At 35.3% G+C, this 16,987-nt stretch overlaps 1 protein-coding gene across 1 annotated transcript in view; it reads left to right on the top strand.

Annotated features, from left to right (window-relative positions):
* The window catches only part of LOC138698935 (cilia- and flagella-associated protein 58-like), a 37,284-nt gene that overhangs the window by 8,184 nt on the left and 12,113 nt on the right, over positions 1–16,987 (top strand). The window contains exons 4-6 of the mRNA XM_069825134.1: positions 4,049–4,157; positions 12,527–12,705; positions 13,067–13,239. Coding sequence (XP_069681235.1) covers positions 4,049–4,157; positions 12,527–12,705; positions 13,067–13,239 — 461 coding nt within the window. The remainder of the gene's footprint in view (positions 1–4,048; positions 4,158–12,526; positions 12,706–13,066; positions 13,240–16,987) is intronic.

Raw genomic sequence — 16,987 nt, forward strand, 5'->3', positions numbered from 1 at the left:
GTGATAAACTTCGGTTGAATTATTAATATATACTTCCGTTTTCCTTTTCGTTCTAATATTAAAGAACATAGTGATTGATTCGTAATATTTATAACGGATCCAGAAGTGTTCTTGTCCATATCCTCACATGAACATATCATGCCTAATCCTGTTGATTTAGAATTAAGATATATAGAAAATAAGTGAATATACTCTAACAAAGAATGATGAAAAGAGACTGGAGGTTCAAGAAATGCCATTTAAAATTCATATAACGTGCAGGAATAAAATTTCCAACAAAAATTACAGAGAATAATTGGAAATAACATAATGGATATTAAACATTACCAGTTAAAATGGAAAAGTCATGTTTAAAGAATAAGTAACTTGAGACCTCCTAACTAAGAATTTTATTACAGACAAAAAGTAAGATGAGTAGAAGAGTTTTAGATCCTGGAATAGGCTTCACTTGAATCTTACTGATTTTGAATTACTGCACATAGAAAAAAATGTAGATATTCTCTAAGCGAGAATAATGAAAAAAAGACTAGACGCTCAAAAAATGCGATTTCTCAGACCACTAATTCATGTAATCCGTAGTAACAAAATTGTCACAAAAAGATCAGAGAAGGCTTGGAAATAAGTAATATAGTGCATGATATTAAACATTACCAGTTAAAATGGAAAAGTCATGTTCAAATAATAACTTGAGACTTCCCAAGCAAGAATTTTATTACAGAGCAAAGGATAGGATGATTAGAACAGTTCTGAATCTCGGAACAGACCCTCGAGTTCTAAATCTTGATAGACAAAAGAAAGAGAAGAAGAAATTTAAATAGGAAGGCAAGCTTTTCATATTACAGAGCTTAATAATAATATAAGTGGAGAAACCATGTCCAATGAATGAATTGGAATAGACTTCCAAAAGCCATGCTTCAATACTATCCCCAAGGGACGAGATCTTTAGGCCATCTAAAAAAAAAAGGTGGTCTGAGAGTGACTCACTGAGACCATAATGGGCCTTGGACCTTATATTTGTTTGGATGATGATGATGATGATGATGACGACAATGATGACGAATATAGTTTTAGTAACTAAGATAGTTTAAATAATAAATCTTACTCTTTCTGCAAACATGACAATGAATAGCAGATTATTATGAAATAGAAACACACCAATATCGTGTACAAATAATGTTTGATATCTACTGTATCTCAGGAAATGGGACTTCCATCCATGTTCAAGATTTCTGGTTTTATGTAAAGGGAGAAGCAATTGCTATTACAATTTGTGTAATTATATAAGTTTATCAACAGTAATCTCACTAGAGGTTTTGATTTTATCGACAAATCAAAACTCGAGTAGGATTTAATTGAATATTACACGATTAGAAGAAAGTATATAAAGATTGGAAGGAATAAAGTACCGGTACTCTAATACAATAAAATATTAATTGACTTAGTAAAATTCTATTTCACTAATGTTAGCTTGACCAAAATGTTTGAAGAGAGCCTCCATTTTCAGTTGACTGTCTAAGTGGTAAACAAATGACGATCGCAAAGCATATTTATAGTATTGTAAAGAATTTGCAGTTTGAAATGTTGGCAAACAAAGAGACAAATGCTAGGGTAGTGATAAAACAAACAAATGCGAGGGAAGTGATAAAAATAAACAAATGCTAGGAAAGTGATAAAATTAAACAAATGCTAGAGAATTGATAAAATTATGCGATAAGTAACCATGATTGGTTGAAAGACGTTCTTTCATACCGTTTTATTGGTCAAAAGTAGTACCGTAAAGTGGGGTGACTTTGAACACTGCTTTGAATAGTAATTTAGCACCTTTTTAATTTGAATGCTGTACCCTATTCTGAAAAAACTGAACTAGTTTATTGACAACTTAAACAGTTTTTTTCGCAATTAGGTACAACATTTAATTTAGAAAGGTGCTATATTACTGTTCAAAGTCATCCCGGCATTCAAAGTCACCCCACTTTACGGTATGACATAGTAAAAGTGTAAAAGTCATAAATAAACAGTCATCAAATTGAAAAAACCTACGCACTACTCAAGGGGAGTTTATAATCACAAAATTAAATGTAAGAAACAGAGGACCAATTTAGAAAAGTTTTCGTTTTTAAATAGGACCATAATAGACTGGAACCAGCTATCTGCAGCAGCTTTCGATGGCTCTTCTAAGATTAAAAAATAACTTACGTTCTTATAACTGCAGTGGGTACCAGGGCATTCAGGGAAATGAAAATGCAGACCAATTGACCAAAAAGAATACGGAGATACCCTTTGTTGGACCTGAACCTGTGGTTGGAATCAGCTTACTCACTGCCAAAACCTCGCTTAAGACATGGATTAAGGATAGACATCAAATTAGATGGCAATCCTATCCTGGACAAAAACTGACTAGGAAACTGGTCTTAGGTCCAACAACTCTCTCCCCTCATCTCTGTTCAAATTGGACAGAAGAAGAATGAGAAGTGTAGTTGCATTAATTACTTGGCATGATCACTTCAGGAAACACCTACGCACAGTGGGACTCTATAAAGAGGAACCCATGTGTCGAATGTGCAAACAGGAGGAAGAGACTGCCTCACATATTATCCTGTTTTACTTCCACTCTTAGAAAGGTAAAGATTTTCCCTTTCCATAACAAGGGAAGATTTAGGAATGGACACTAATGTTGGAGCCAAAATACTGTTGCTAGTCCAAGGAACAGATTTTGGAAGACGATGCTAGTGTCCATTCCAATAGGGATGCACAATAAACCTTTAGGCTGACGTACAGGAGACTTTTAAGACTCCTTAAAAATCCCCTGTTACCTAACCTAACCTACCCTACGTTGTTATAACAAGAGTAATAGTAATTATAAATTATTTATTATTATGAACTAAATGTTATGTAAATGTGTGTAATGAATATTTAATAACTGCGTTATAGTTTTATATGTTGTTTTACCATTTCCCTGTGTTCTATTTGTTTTCTATATTGCTGCTTCGTTTGTGTTTATTGGAAGTGTTTAGTGCTACAAATAAGTAAACATAGTATAAGTGTTCGAAGTGTTTAAATGTTTTGTAAACATTAAAATTGGTTTAAGATTTATGTGTTACAAGTGTCACATAAGCGTCTTTTACTTTCTTCAGCTTAGTGTCAAGAATAATTTAGTGTTTTCTGAAATCTTAATTAGTGTTTTGTTTTTGTATTTCTGTTGTGAGTCATGTTCATGTTGTGATTTCGTATTTGTGTTGTTTTCTATTTGTGTTATTGTTTTGTAATTGTGTTACTTGATTTCTTTTGTGTTGGCATGTTATTTTGTGTTTTGTTGTGTTCTTTGTATTGTATTGTAAATTGTGTTTGTTCCCTTTTGTATTGTACCAACATCGTACTTACTTACAAATGGCTTTTAAGGAATCCGGAGGTTCATTGCCAGCCATCGGTCCCTATCCTGAGCAAGATTAATCCAGTTCCTAGCATCATATTCCACCTCTCTCAAATCCATTTTAATATTATTCTCCCATCTAAGTCTCAGCCTCCCCAAAGATCTTTTTCACTCAGGTTTTCAAACTAACGCTCTATACACACTTCTAGATTCACCTATACATGCTACATGCTCTGCCTATCTCGAACGTCTGGATTTAATATTCCTAATTGTCAGGTGAAGAATACAATGCGTGCAATTTTGCATTGTGTAACTTTCTCCATTCTCCTATAACTTCATTCCTCTTAGCCCGAAATATTTTCCTAAGCACCTTATTCTCAAAACTCTTAACCTCTGTTTCTCTCTCAAAGTGAGAATCCAAGTTTAAAAACCATACAGAACAATTGGTAATATAACGTTTTATAAATTCTAACTTCGTAATGCAATAAATAATTCATTTTCACTAAAATGTATATGATTTCTTTGTATTACGTGTTGGATAGACATGTCTTCCTGATACTACCGTTATGCGATATTCAAGTTTTAATGCTTGGCTGGTTGAGTACTAAGATAAAGAATATAGAATTATTGTAATACGTATTTCCAACTAATCATTCGTCTATTTTTTCATGTATACAGAATGAGATATTAGAATTCAAAAAGAAGATGAAGATTATGAATCAAGCAGAAAAGCAAAACAAAGAGGTCATTGCAATGAAAGAGACACAACTTATGAGAGATAAGATAGGTAATATTTATTCAATTATTATTTATCTCTTTTAAGAGAATATTGTTGATAGTTGCACTGTATTATGATAAGAGATAGTAGGCCTATAGCTATTTTCGGTAACTGTGTTCCATGTTTTTCATATCATAGTCTGGTGTAATTGCCCACAGTATTTTTAATGTCAAATTGTAATGTATTTGCATTCCAATAGCAATTTTTAAATAGGCCTACATAAATAAATTTGTCTTTCCCATTCAGTAATTGTCATAGGAAAAGAATATAGCAATCATAATTCAAGTCTGTAGTTGAACAAAAGTGTGATTTCCGCAAAATAATTTTAATTATTGGTTTCTCTCCCCCCCCCCCCCCCCCAGATCTATGTTTGTTGTATGTGATTTTATTATTATTGTGGATGTACTAGTATTGATTTAACAAGTAATGTAATTTTACATTTAAGACTCTGTGATTATGATTCTGTAGTTCAGGCGTGTAGCACATATGGATGAATCCAGAAAATCATATAGAGTGTTAGTTGGGAGGCTGAAGGGAAAAAGACCTTTGGGGATGCCAAGACCTAGATGGGAGGATAATATTAAAATGGATAGCCATAAGTAAGTAAGGTTCTGTAGTTCACTTTTGAGGACCAGTTTTTATAATCAAAACTTAAGATTTATTGATATGAGAACTTAAGAACCATTTACAATGAAAACACTACCATTAATGCGAGGACACAAAGATCTGACATGAACATAAGAATTGCTTTACCATTCAGAATGTTAATGTCAAAACAAAACAATTGAAGAGTGTGGCAGATAAAAAGGAATGTTTCTGTGATTTATGCTTCTACATGAAAAAGAAAAATATTTTATATAAATAATATATAACCTTTGGGGAGGCCAAAACGTAGATGGGAGGATAATATTAAAATGGATTTGAGGGAGGTGGGATATGATGATAGAGACTGGATTAATCTTGCACAGGATAGGGACCGATGGCGGGCTTATGTGAAGGCGGCAATGAACCTGCGGGTTCCTTAAAAGTCATTTGTAAGTAAGTAAGTAATATGAAACCTATTATGTTTATATTTCTCATAACCTGGAAAAATACTATATTAATAATACATACAGGGACAAAAAAATCCGGACTCTTGTTTCATAAAAAGAAAAATTACATGTATGTTAGAGTTTTAGTAGGCCATGCAGTTTAATACCCATCAATTTGTGGTCATTTTGTTACCATGGATTCGTGTAAAAAAGCCATTATTTTGAGGTACACCATGTATTTGTAAAAGGTTTCAGTTACTACAGAATTTGTGTTTGTGTTTTTGTTCCTTATTATCGCTATTTATCTAATTTTCGCATGTTGTCAGTGTTTTGAGTGTAAGTTGGTAGTCACACTCTATCCTTTTAAAGAATGCGACCTGAAGATATTGCTGTAGCCATTGCTCTAAATGATGATGAATGCAATGTATGCTACATCGCAGATGTCACGAATATGGCTAGAAGTACCATTCAGGATGCCCTAAAACATTTTAAAGAGACACAAGAATACACCAGGAAACCAGGTTCGAGTCGTCCGCGATGCACAACTCAAAATGAAGACAGGTGCATGGTGTTATCAGTTCTTAGCTATGATGGTAGCCCAACGATTTGTTGACATGCATAGACATTCAATATCGGCGAAAACAGAAGAACATTGAAAACAAGTGGATTGATATCAGCTACACTTACAACTGGTCCCAGATTACTCGGAATGGATCATGTTGAAAGATTGCGTTTTGCATAGGATCATAGAGAAATGGACAGTGGAGCTGTGTTCTGTTTACAGACGAGTCTCGTTTCAATCTACGCTTACCTGATGGACGTGAAAGAATTTGGAGAAGGAGAGGGGAACGATTTTCGCAATGCTGTATTTCTGAGAGGTCGCCACTTGGAGATGGTGGAGTGATGGTTCGGGCAGGAGTGTGTATGAATGCTCTCAAGGAGTTGGTTTTCATAGATGAAAATCTAACAGCTGATAGTACATAAATGAATGTTTGGTCCATCATGTGGTGCCATTTGGTCCATATATAGGCAATGGTTTTCCTCTAATGCACAACAATGCACGCCCACACGTCGCTTGAGTTACCAGAGATTATCTGCAAGAAGCGGAGATTCATGTTTTACTGTGGCCAGCAAGGAGTCCTGACATGAATCCAATTGAGCACTTGTGTGGAATGCTGGCTCGGCGTATTACGAAGAGGCAGCCACCACCACAAGCACTTCTTGAAGCATGGGAAGACATTCCTCAAGAGGCCATTTCTTGCCTAATTCAAGGCATGGCAAGACGTATTGATGCAGTTATCCAATGCTGAGGGAGTAACACACATTATTAAAAATGTGATTCCAATGTTACAAGCACGAAATATCTGAGCCACAGCTGAAAAATGTTGTTACTGGTTTTACGTCCTTCGTGTCCTGACAAAAAGATTTTATTTCTAATAATGTATTTATGATTAATTACACGATCCTTTGTTTTAAATATATTTTATTTTTCTATCATTTCAAAACCATTACATTTCATAACCTACTAGACCTTTGATTAACAATTTCTGACATAAAAGAAGTGCCCTTGAACACTAAGTGTCCGGTTTTTTTTTTGTCCCTGAGTGTATATATAATGTTTTTTCTTATAATCGCCCATACTGTCATTCCTCAACGTATGACCCTTTCCTCCTGAACCACCCTGTATGAAATGATAAATTCCCTTTTTCTTAATTTAGATCCTATTAATGCTGCTACAAATGAAGACTATATTTCTCACCAAAATAAAAATATTAATCTTGTCTGAATAATAGTATTAATTTGGCATTTTGTACTACAGTAATTTACAATGGCCTGAATAAATTAATAATACTATGATCACGTTAAAACAATAAGTAGAAGCAATGATCTCAAGGGAAGACGCAACTTTGTGGAAATGAAACAGAACATCCCTCCATCTTTGTTACAAATTGCTAATTTTGTGAGTAGGCCTACGTGATTAAATTTGTCAGTTTGACATCAAGTGCCTCATGACAAAGTATAATCGCAATGAATTACCAGCAGTTGCAATATATGACTGACTGTGGTGCTTCTTTTGTGCCTCCTCTGACTACGTGGTTGCAGCTTGCCATGTATGAACATACAGACCAAACAATAAATCTCTCTACTTCGGTTCTCAAATATTCTGTAGTGTTGGTAGGATATACAGAATGAGTCAGAATCTCTGCTACAAACTCTGGGGAGCAACAGATCTCACAGTGGAGATTATTTTTCATAAAACAACCCTTGTTCTCTGATGCTTCATTTAAGAGGTACGCCATATCAAAGAAGTGGCAAGTTTTAGTGACATTTATAATTATTATAAAATGTATTATTCATTTATTTCTTCATTTGCCCTTGTGGACGATTACAGAAGGAAGGTGTTCAAAGTGTCTACTGTGGGGAGCTAACGAAATTAGCCTTGGTAGAAATGCGGAGTAATGCCAATTCTACACGCAGGCAACATCCAGCATAACGCCACTTGCTCGCAGAAAGCACCATAATGACACACTACTAAATACATTACAGTAACTAACCAACGTGAAACATTTGATCAACTTTTATAATATAAATTAACAGTTTCAACTTATACAACACACCCACAAACAGCTACTCTCAAACTATCTGATATTTTCAGCCACAATATAATTAAACATCATGTGGTGACTGAGATGTCATTTATTTAGTGTCATAAAGGTCAAACTTACAACAACTTATCTCTGGTCAGTTCTAGGAAGAGCGATGCTCCATTCATCAATACCTCCCTGCACCGCACCTAATTAAAATACATCTTGCAGAGACTTTCTCATCAGCTCCCCACAGTGCCCCGAACCTCATCACATTCATTGCACCATTGTTGTTGTTGTTTTCTAATGCCAGGCGTTTGACAATAAAGTCATTTGACCTCTTGCACTCCAATATTTTTCAAAGATATTATCATGGCCAGCCACTGAAGCTCAGATTTTGAGGTGTTCCGAATCCATTTCTTGGTTTGAGTTGCACAATGGGCAGTTAGGGGACTGATATATTCCAATTCTATCCAGGTGTTTGGCCAAACAATCATGGCCTGTTGCCAATCTAAATGCAGCAACAGACGATTTTCGTGGTAAATCGGGAATTAACTGTGGATTTTGATGCAGAGAGTTCCATTTTTTCCCTTGAGATTGTGTTATCAAATTTTGTTTGTTGAAGTCTAAGTATGTAGATTTAATAAATCTTTTCACAGAGTAATACGTAGATTTAGTAACAGGTCTGTAAGTAGCAGTGCTGCCCTTCTTTGCTAAAGCATCCGCATTCTCGTTTCCCAGGATTCCACAATGGGATGGTATCCATTGGAATACAATTCTTTTATTGAGTGATATTAATTGAGAGAGCATTTTAGTTATTTTTGCTGTTTGAGATGAAGGTGTGTGTTTTGAGACGATTGATAGAATAGCTGCTTTGGAGTCTGACAATATAACTGCATTTTTAAATTGATTGATGTGGCATAGAAGATTCCTGAGACTTTCACTTATTGCAATGATTTCTCCATCAAAACTTGTTGTTCCATACCCAAGAGATCTATAAAGTGAGAAGAGACAGCACGTAACACCTGCACCGGCACCTTGTTCTCTTGAGATCAAGGATCCGTCAGTGTATAAATGAAGCCAGTTTTGTGGAGGGTACCTAATATTAATTGTCTCTAAAGACAATTGTTTTAGTATTTCAGTGTTTACTTCTGATTTTAGTATTTCTTCTGTTAAATTTAGATTATATTCTATATTTAATAGAGTTAAAGGGTTTGGTTTAATTTGTAGGTTTTCTGTTAAATTCGGGATATTGATTTTCTGTTTTAATTCTTGAACAATGGATATGAAACTTTTTTGTGTTTTCAATCTACAGAGAGGACTGTATGAATGCCAATTGTTTCCTGGTAATCTAATAAGTTTTTCATATTGAATCAGTGCTTTTTCTTCTATTGTCATTTTGATGCTGTTAATATTAGTGAGGAATCTCATAGAATCTATTGGAGTTGTTTTGATTCCACCAGTAATGAGTCTGAGAGCTTGGTTTTGAACATATTCTATTTCGTTTATGAAAGATGAAGTAATTAAAATTTCTCCGCAATATGTCAGCACTGGCTGTATAAACATTTTGTATGTAGTGTTCAAAGTATTCCTAGAGCATCCCCATTTCTTTCCTGCTAGTCTTTTTAGAAGGGAGAATCTTTTACGAGCTTTTCCAGAAATGTATTTCAAATGGTTGCTCCATGTTAACTTACTATCGAAAATAACTCCAAGATATTTGGATTCATAAGTCCTAGGAAGATGTTGGCCATTGTATTGGATATTGAATTCTCTTTCTTTTTACCGAGTAAAAATGTTTGATAGTTACTTTTGCTTAAATTGAGTGTCATCAAATTTGATGTATTCCATTCATGTAGTTGATTTAGAGCTTTAAGAGCAGAATTTTGAATTTTGTCTCTATGTCTGTAAGATCCGGAAGTCCACAAAACTATATCATCTGCAAATAGTGCTGTTTTCATGTTTGATTCCTCTAATAGGGAGGGTAAATCATTTATATAAATATTGAATAAAGTTGTGCTGAGGACAGCGCCCTGAGGTACACCTCGATATGTTTGTCTGTAACTAGGAAGTGAGTTATTGAATTTAGTGGCAATGAATCTTTGACTAAGAAATTCTGATATCCATCTGAACATATTGCTGGAGATATCTAATTTCTGGAGTTTTAGTAATAATACCTAATTCCCTCTTTACCCTTTCCTATCCAGTCCTCTGACTGAACTCTTACTTTCTTCGACCCCAACGGCACTAGAGCATTCGAGGCCTAGGAGTTCATTTCCTTTCCTTCCTCCTCTTTCTACTTTTCTGTTCCTAGTGCTGACCTGCTATGGCACTAAAATCGTCCTCCAGTGGCTTAACGAGGGAAAGCTGGTGATCAACAAGATCTCCCAGCTAGGTCCAATGGACCCCAGCAGGTGTGGTCCTCCAGACATTCTGGGGGTTGTGTGTGAATGAAGTAGCCACCAAAACGTTAAAATATGGTGTTCACTTAAATCGGCTACAACTTGCCATTTAACCACTCCAATATGAAATGAGTACCATTGCACCATTGTAGCTGTGATTGTTGACTGTGTCGAGTGTTTCAGGTCTGTCTCCAGCCAAGGTTTACTGTAAACATCTGGGCTGGAGTTGTTGTTGTTGATCACCTGCTGGGGCCTGTCATTTTGTCGCTCTGTTTGAATGGAGCAACTTACCTTGAGGTCCTTCGGAACACATTTCCGCTGCTCACAGAGAATTGCATTCCACTGTACTTCAGCTTGGTCGTACACACACATCTGAACAACAGCTATGGGATGCAATAGATAGGGAGAGCAGGACCTGTTGCGTGGCCAGCACTGACTTAATGCCCCTAAGATTTTTTTTTCTTTGGGGGTGTATGGAGAATGTTATGTATGCCACCCCAGTTGACAGCAGAGAAGAACTGATTGTACAGACATTCACTGGTTTTGATCAAATTCGACACAGACCTAAAATGTTATACAGAGTTCGAGTCACTGCTATGATGGTGTAACGAATGTTCAGAGTTGAGACTTTGAACACCTTTTTCAGCCTGTCCACAAGAGTACTTGAAGAAATAAATTGATAATAATTAATTTCATAATTATAAATGTCACTAAAATCTATTTTCTCTTGGATGTTGCTTAGCTTCGTCAGATAACATGAGTTGTTTCAGGAAAAAATTATCCTTATCGTGAGATCTATTGCTCTTCAGAGTTTGTCACAGAGGTCCTGACTTACCCTATAGTGTTGAACAATGTGTATTTCTTGATGAAACAATATGTATATAAAAAACGTCGTATTGTGAAAGTGTCATGAAATTCAAAAGACAATTTCCTAATGAATTGCGACCAAAAGGTGTGCTAAAGAATTGTATACTAAGTTTGATGAAACAGTTTCCATTGTGAATAAAAAGGTGTAGAAGTGAAAACATATGGAATCAACAGTAAACAATTTAGCTATTATTTTTTTACTTTAGTAGGTTATTTTACGACGCTTTATCAATATCTTAGGTTATTTAACGTCTGAATGAGATGAAGATGATAATGCCAGTGAAATGAGTCCAGGGTCCAGCACCAAAAGTTACCCAGCAATTGCTCATATTGGGTTGAGGGAAAACCCCTGGAAAAAACCTCAACCAGGTAATTTGCCCCGACCGGGAATCGAACCTGTGCCACCTGGTTTCGCGGCCAGACACGCTAACCGTTACTCCACAGGTGTGGACCTTAGCTATTATGTTCTGAAAATTTAAACATTTATGATTTCCAAATCAGGGTACTGGTAAGTCGGTAAATACAATAAGGTAAAAGTACTCCCATACAATCCAAGAGGGACATGGGGCATAAAAGTACAATTCCATGCATTTTTTTACCCTGGCACTAGAACGAGGTGGTGTGGTTGGCACCATGCTCTGACTGCCAGGAAAGACCCGGTACTTAATTTGACAGGAGGCTGAGTGAACCTCAGGGCTGTTCTGGAACTTTGGTCATGAGAAAATCCCGTCACCACCAGGGATCGAACCCCAGACCTTCCAGTCCGTAACCAGCTGCTGTACCAGCTGAGCTACCTAACCACAGAAAGCACGAATATAGAAATAAATTACATATGCTTAAGGGTTTGAAAAATGAGATTCGTATTGTAATGCAGGAAATTGTACAAGACCAACTGCAGTGAGCTCTTGGAATTTATTATGAAACTATAAAATGTGTATAAAATCTGAGGGGCATTGTTTTCAACAGGTTCTGTAAACATACGTAAGGAAATTTGTTTCAAGGATTAGTAAAGCTTTCTTCTGATTGACTAAATAAACTGAAAGTTCATCTAGACTTCACTTAATTTTCGGCATAAGTCTTTCACATAGAGTATGTAATAGGGTATCGACAATATTATTGAATACAATTACTGTCACACTAAAATAACTGGTTGTGCAGCTCTAATGCTGCTCTCAGCAACAGGTTAATGCATGTGTCGAGAGGCAGGGAAATGCAATGCTGTGATACTTTCTCACGAGACACTATTATAAGAGTATTATTGCACTGTTAAACGCACGAATATAATCATCAGAGTTTGTCGAAGTTAGGAAGTTCCAGTTGAGATTCTGTTGTAATTTTTATTTTCTTTTTAATTTATGTTTGATCCAGAATAACTTTGTTTTCTATTTTGTCCTTTTATCAATAGCAGTACTGTACCTCGTATTTTTATAAATACCAACACACACTGAAGCACAAATAAATATGTGCAAATTAAAATCTTTTAAAATCTATTATAGCATTGCAGAGAAGTGAGAAAGAAAAAACACTCGTGAAACTGGAATTGAAGAAAATTAAAGCCGAGTTCAAAGAAATCAAAGAAGATAATGCTGTCCATAATGTGAAAGAAATAAAACTACAGAAAACCATTCAGGATGCTGATGAAGAAAGACAAAAGCTAAAAAAGGAAATGGAACAGGTACAAATAATTCTGTGTCCAAGTTTTGTTGGTTACTTCTGATATTTATAGACATCTAACACACTCAGGTATTTACTGGTTGATGATGTCTCTTATTTCATACAATTTAAATGAAAAACGGTAAACTAATACATGTAATGGATGAAGAAAGATTAAAAGTACAGGCAAGTAATTGTATGGTGGGAACTTCCTTGCTTCAGTTTGAACAGAACAGGAATTTTCTAGTGCGCAATGATTAATGTATCCCTTTCCCCTAACGTTATTTAAAAAATATTTAGTTCATGTAAAGAAAAGGAATTTAATTCCAATCAGATTGCTTAAACAGGTGTTAAATAGTGTTACATGATAAACTTCTTTTCAGATTATGAATGAAAAAAACATGCTAGGCACTCAATTGATGAGGAGAAACGAAGAACTGTCTTTGCTTAATGAAAAATTGAGAATCCTAGAGAGCACATTACAAAAAGGCGAAGCTCAATATCAGCAAAGAGTTGAGGACGTTCGACTATTGAAGGTAGAAGTAAAGAAACTCAGGTAAGTGTCCATTGCATGCATGCTTGTCTCAGCACTTCATTGATAAGTTCCCATCTGTGGGATCATGTTTCAGTTTTATTGTGACAAATACCTTATTTTTTTTTAGTAGGTTATTTTACGACGCTTTATCAACATCTTAGGTTATTTAGCATCTGAATGAGATTAAGGTGATAATGCTCGTGAAATGAGTCCCAGCATTTGCACATATTGGGTTGAGGGAAAACCCCTGAAAAAACCTCAACCAGGTAACTTGCCCCGACCGGGAATCGAACCCAGGCCACCTGGTTTCGCGGCCAGACATGCTTACCGTTACTCCACAGATGTGGATGACAAATACCTATTGACTAGATTGATTAAGACAAAGATGCATTTTGTCTCTGCTATTATTTAATATTTATACAGACGATATTCTCCGAAGCTTAAAAGAATACCATTTGGAATTAGATAAAAATTATACTCTTAATATGCTACTCTTTGTAGACATATGATATGATATTAATTCAAGATAATGAGAATAAATTACAAAAATTATCCCAAGATTATAATTTTAACATTTTAACTGGAAAATCAAATATTATAGCCTTACAGGAAGAAACATAATAAGATCAAAAATAGTTTTAAACAACAAAAAAGTAGTAGAGCAGGTTGTAAATTTTAATTATCTGGGTTGTAATGTAACACATAAAAACAACAATGAAGAAGTATAGAATAAACTAAATAAAGTTCAACACATTTGTGGAGTAATAGCAATTGGAATGAAAAAGACTAAGGGAAACAAATCTAAAATTCTATAAAACAATGGCTGTTCCGGTTTATTACATGGTTGAGAAATGTGGACTGTTTATAAGGAAGAAAGATTGAAATCATATACAAGCAACAGAAATGAAATACCTTCGAACAATAACAGGATGTACTAGATTATACCAAATTAAAAATGAAGATATACTGTATATTTTCGATATTTTTGTTGAATGAAAAAATTATGACATACAGGAAAAAGTGGAAAAATTATCTCTTGAGAATGGATAATACCCGTAATTCACTACAAATATATAGATATTAACCTTCTGGCTATAGAGATGTAGAAAGACCAGCAAGAAGATGGCACGAAACATGAGGCCAGAACAGGAGAGCTCTCTTAAACCTTGAAGAGTTGATAACTAGATTTTAAATAGCTATAAGCTAACGGCAGGTTAGTAGCGTAGCATTTGGCAATACAGTTAGATAGATAGATAGATATTTATTAGCCTTAGGAAATACAATGATTTCATGGCATCGTCAGAGTGAATACATAATAAATATGTGGTTACATACATGTTATTCCGACATACAAGATGTCTACAATAATATACAAATAATATACAATCAACACATTCAGTAATGAAGTCAATTCTCCACAGTTTTCTTCAGACCATTACTTGCACAAGGTTCTTGGTTTCCTTATCTTCTTGGGCAGTCTCACCCCAGACATGAATCAGATAGAAAAGAAGAGCAGTAAACACAAAAGGAGATACTAACTACTGTAAGCTAAATTTGGATTGCTAAACTAAGATACTCATTGACAGTAAAAGGCATGTGGAAAAGTAAAATATGTTTCACTGACTTTTTAAGGGCTTTAGTTTCAACAGGGAGTTTGTTGTAAAGTCTTATCCCTGTATGTGATAAGCTATTGAGACTTTTGGATAACCTATGATGATTAAAATGTAAATTATTGCATGTTCTTGTGCTGTAGTTGTGATAATCAGAGTTTATTTTAAAACTATCATAATTTTGGTGGATGAAACAGACTGTTTCAAGAATGTAAATACAAGGTAGGGGCAAAATATCAAACTCTATGAATATTTTTTTACTATCCGAGCGAATAGGTACTTTCTTTATAATTTTCAATATTCTCTTTTGCAGTCTAAACACTTGTGCAAGTTTTGATGACGACCCCCAGATAATTATCCCATATGATAATACAGAGTGAACATAGCCAAAGTAAACCGCTCTAAGTAGTTCCTTGGGAGTTATATTGGTTAGGACACGGAAAGCATAACACAAACGACTTAGTTTATCAGTTAAGAATTGAATATGACTTTCCCACGTGAGGTTGGAATCAATCCATATCCCTAAAAATTTTGTACAATCGACGTCCTTTATTCCAGTATTATTAAGTAGTATTTCAATGGAGTCATGTAGTTGTTTCTGACTGAAATACATACAAACGGTTTTACTGAAATTCAGTTTTAGTCTATTGCTAGCTAACCACTGTTCTAGTTGTCTTGAGGTTTCATTTATTTTCTCCTGTAAATTATTTTTATCAAGAGCATTGAAAACAATATTGGTGTCATCTGCAAAGAGAACGGTTTTAGCTTGTGTTATCCTTGAGGGAAGGTCGTTTATATACAGAAGAAATAGAATTGGGCCAAGTATGGAACCCTGGGGCACCCCGCTTTTCATGATAGTGGGATATGATTTTATTGAGCCTATTTCAACAAATTGTTGCCTTGCACTTAGGTAAGAAACAAACCAACTAATACAAAGAACTCTGTTCTGTTCCTTCGTGCTAGTTTTTAAGGATTTGATTAGTGATCCCAGACATTCCAGTTTTGAGACCTTTGTCTAATGTTCCATCTAAATCTCGTGGGACCTACATTTCTACTGGTTTTTATGTTAACTTACATAGCAAAAAGAACCTGAAACAGCTCTACTAATGGTCAGTTAAATGACGGTAGTAATCAAGCCCATAATTTTTCAAGAAATAAATCATTAACACATCATTTTCTGAAAATATGCAGTTTTATTCATTTAATCGTATTCGAGTTGAAAACTTACAACATTACCTAAATACAGAGGGTACCAAAAAAATGTATACACACTTCAAGCAAAGAAAAACCTATGTTAACATAACAAAGCTGAATTCACACAAACAGAAAATGATGAGGACTAATCATATTAGACTTTTACAGTTACAACAGTTGCTCAAAATGACCACCATGGGCGTCGACACACTTCTGAGTAAACTGAACTACTGTTCGAGCAACGTTTGCGAAAGTGTCCTCAGCAATTGCAGCACATACTGTTTCAATTTCTTCCTGAAGTACTGCCAGTGTAGCTGGTTTTCTACGGTAAACAACATTCTTAAGAGTCCCCCATAAGTAGAAGTCCAACAGAGTTAGATCCGGAGAACACAACGGAAACTCAATCGAACCTCTTCGTCCTATCCAGTGCCCTGGAAGATTGTCATCAAGGTACGCACGTACATCTCGGTGGTAATGTGGCGGTACACCATCCTATTAGAAGTAAAATTCCTCATTTTCATAGAGTGTATAAATGGCGGGTAAGATGGATGTGCGTAACATGTTCCAGGTACACTTAGCCAGTTACTGTTCTATCAAAAAAGAATGATCCAATTAGACCCCTAGATTACAACCCATACCAAACATTAATTCCAGGTAAATTAACAGCCTTTTCCACAAAAACATGTGGATTGTTTGCACACTAGTAGACAATTATGCGGGTTAACAGTTCCGTTCAACTTAAATTGTGCCTCATTGGACCAAACAACTTTTGTTACGAAGGCCTCATCCTCTTGCACCACGTTCCGAAACCATTCACAGTACTGCATTTTCCGACCAGGGTCATTTTCATTTAATGCATGCAAAAGTCTTGGGATGAAAACTTTCAACTTTGCTGTTTTAATAATACGAGATATGCTGGTTCTGCTAATCCAAGTCTCACGTGCACATTGCTTTGTAGATTTCTG

This window comes from Periplaneta americana, chromosome 4, assembly GCF_040183065.1.
Source record: "Periplaneta americana isolate PAMFEO1 chromosome 4, P.americana_PAMFEO1_priV1, whole genome shotgun sequence".
Classification (NCBI taxonomy): domain Eukaryota; kingdom Metazoa; phylum Arthropoda; class Insecta; order Blattodea; family Blattidae; genus Periplaneta; species Periplaneta americana.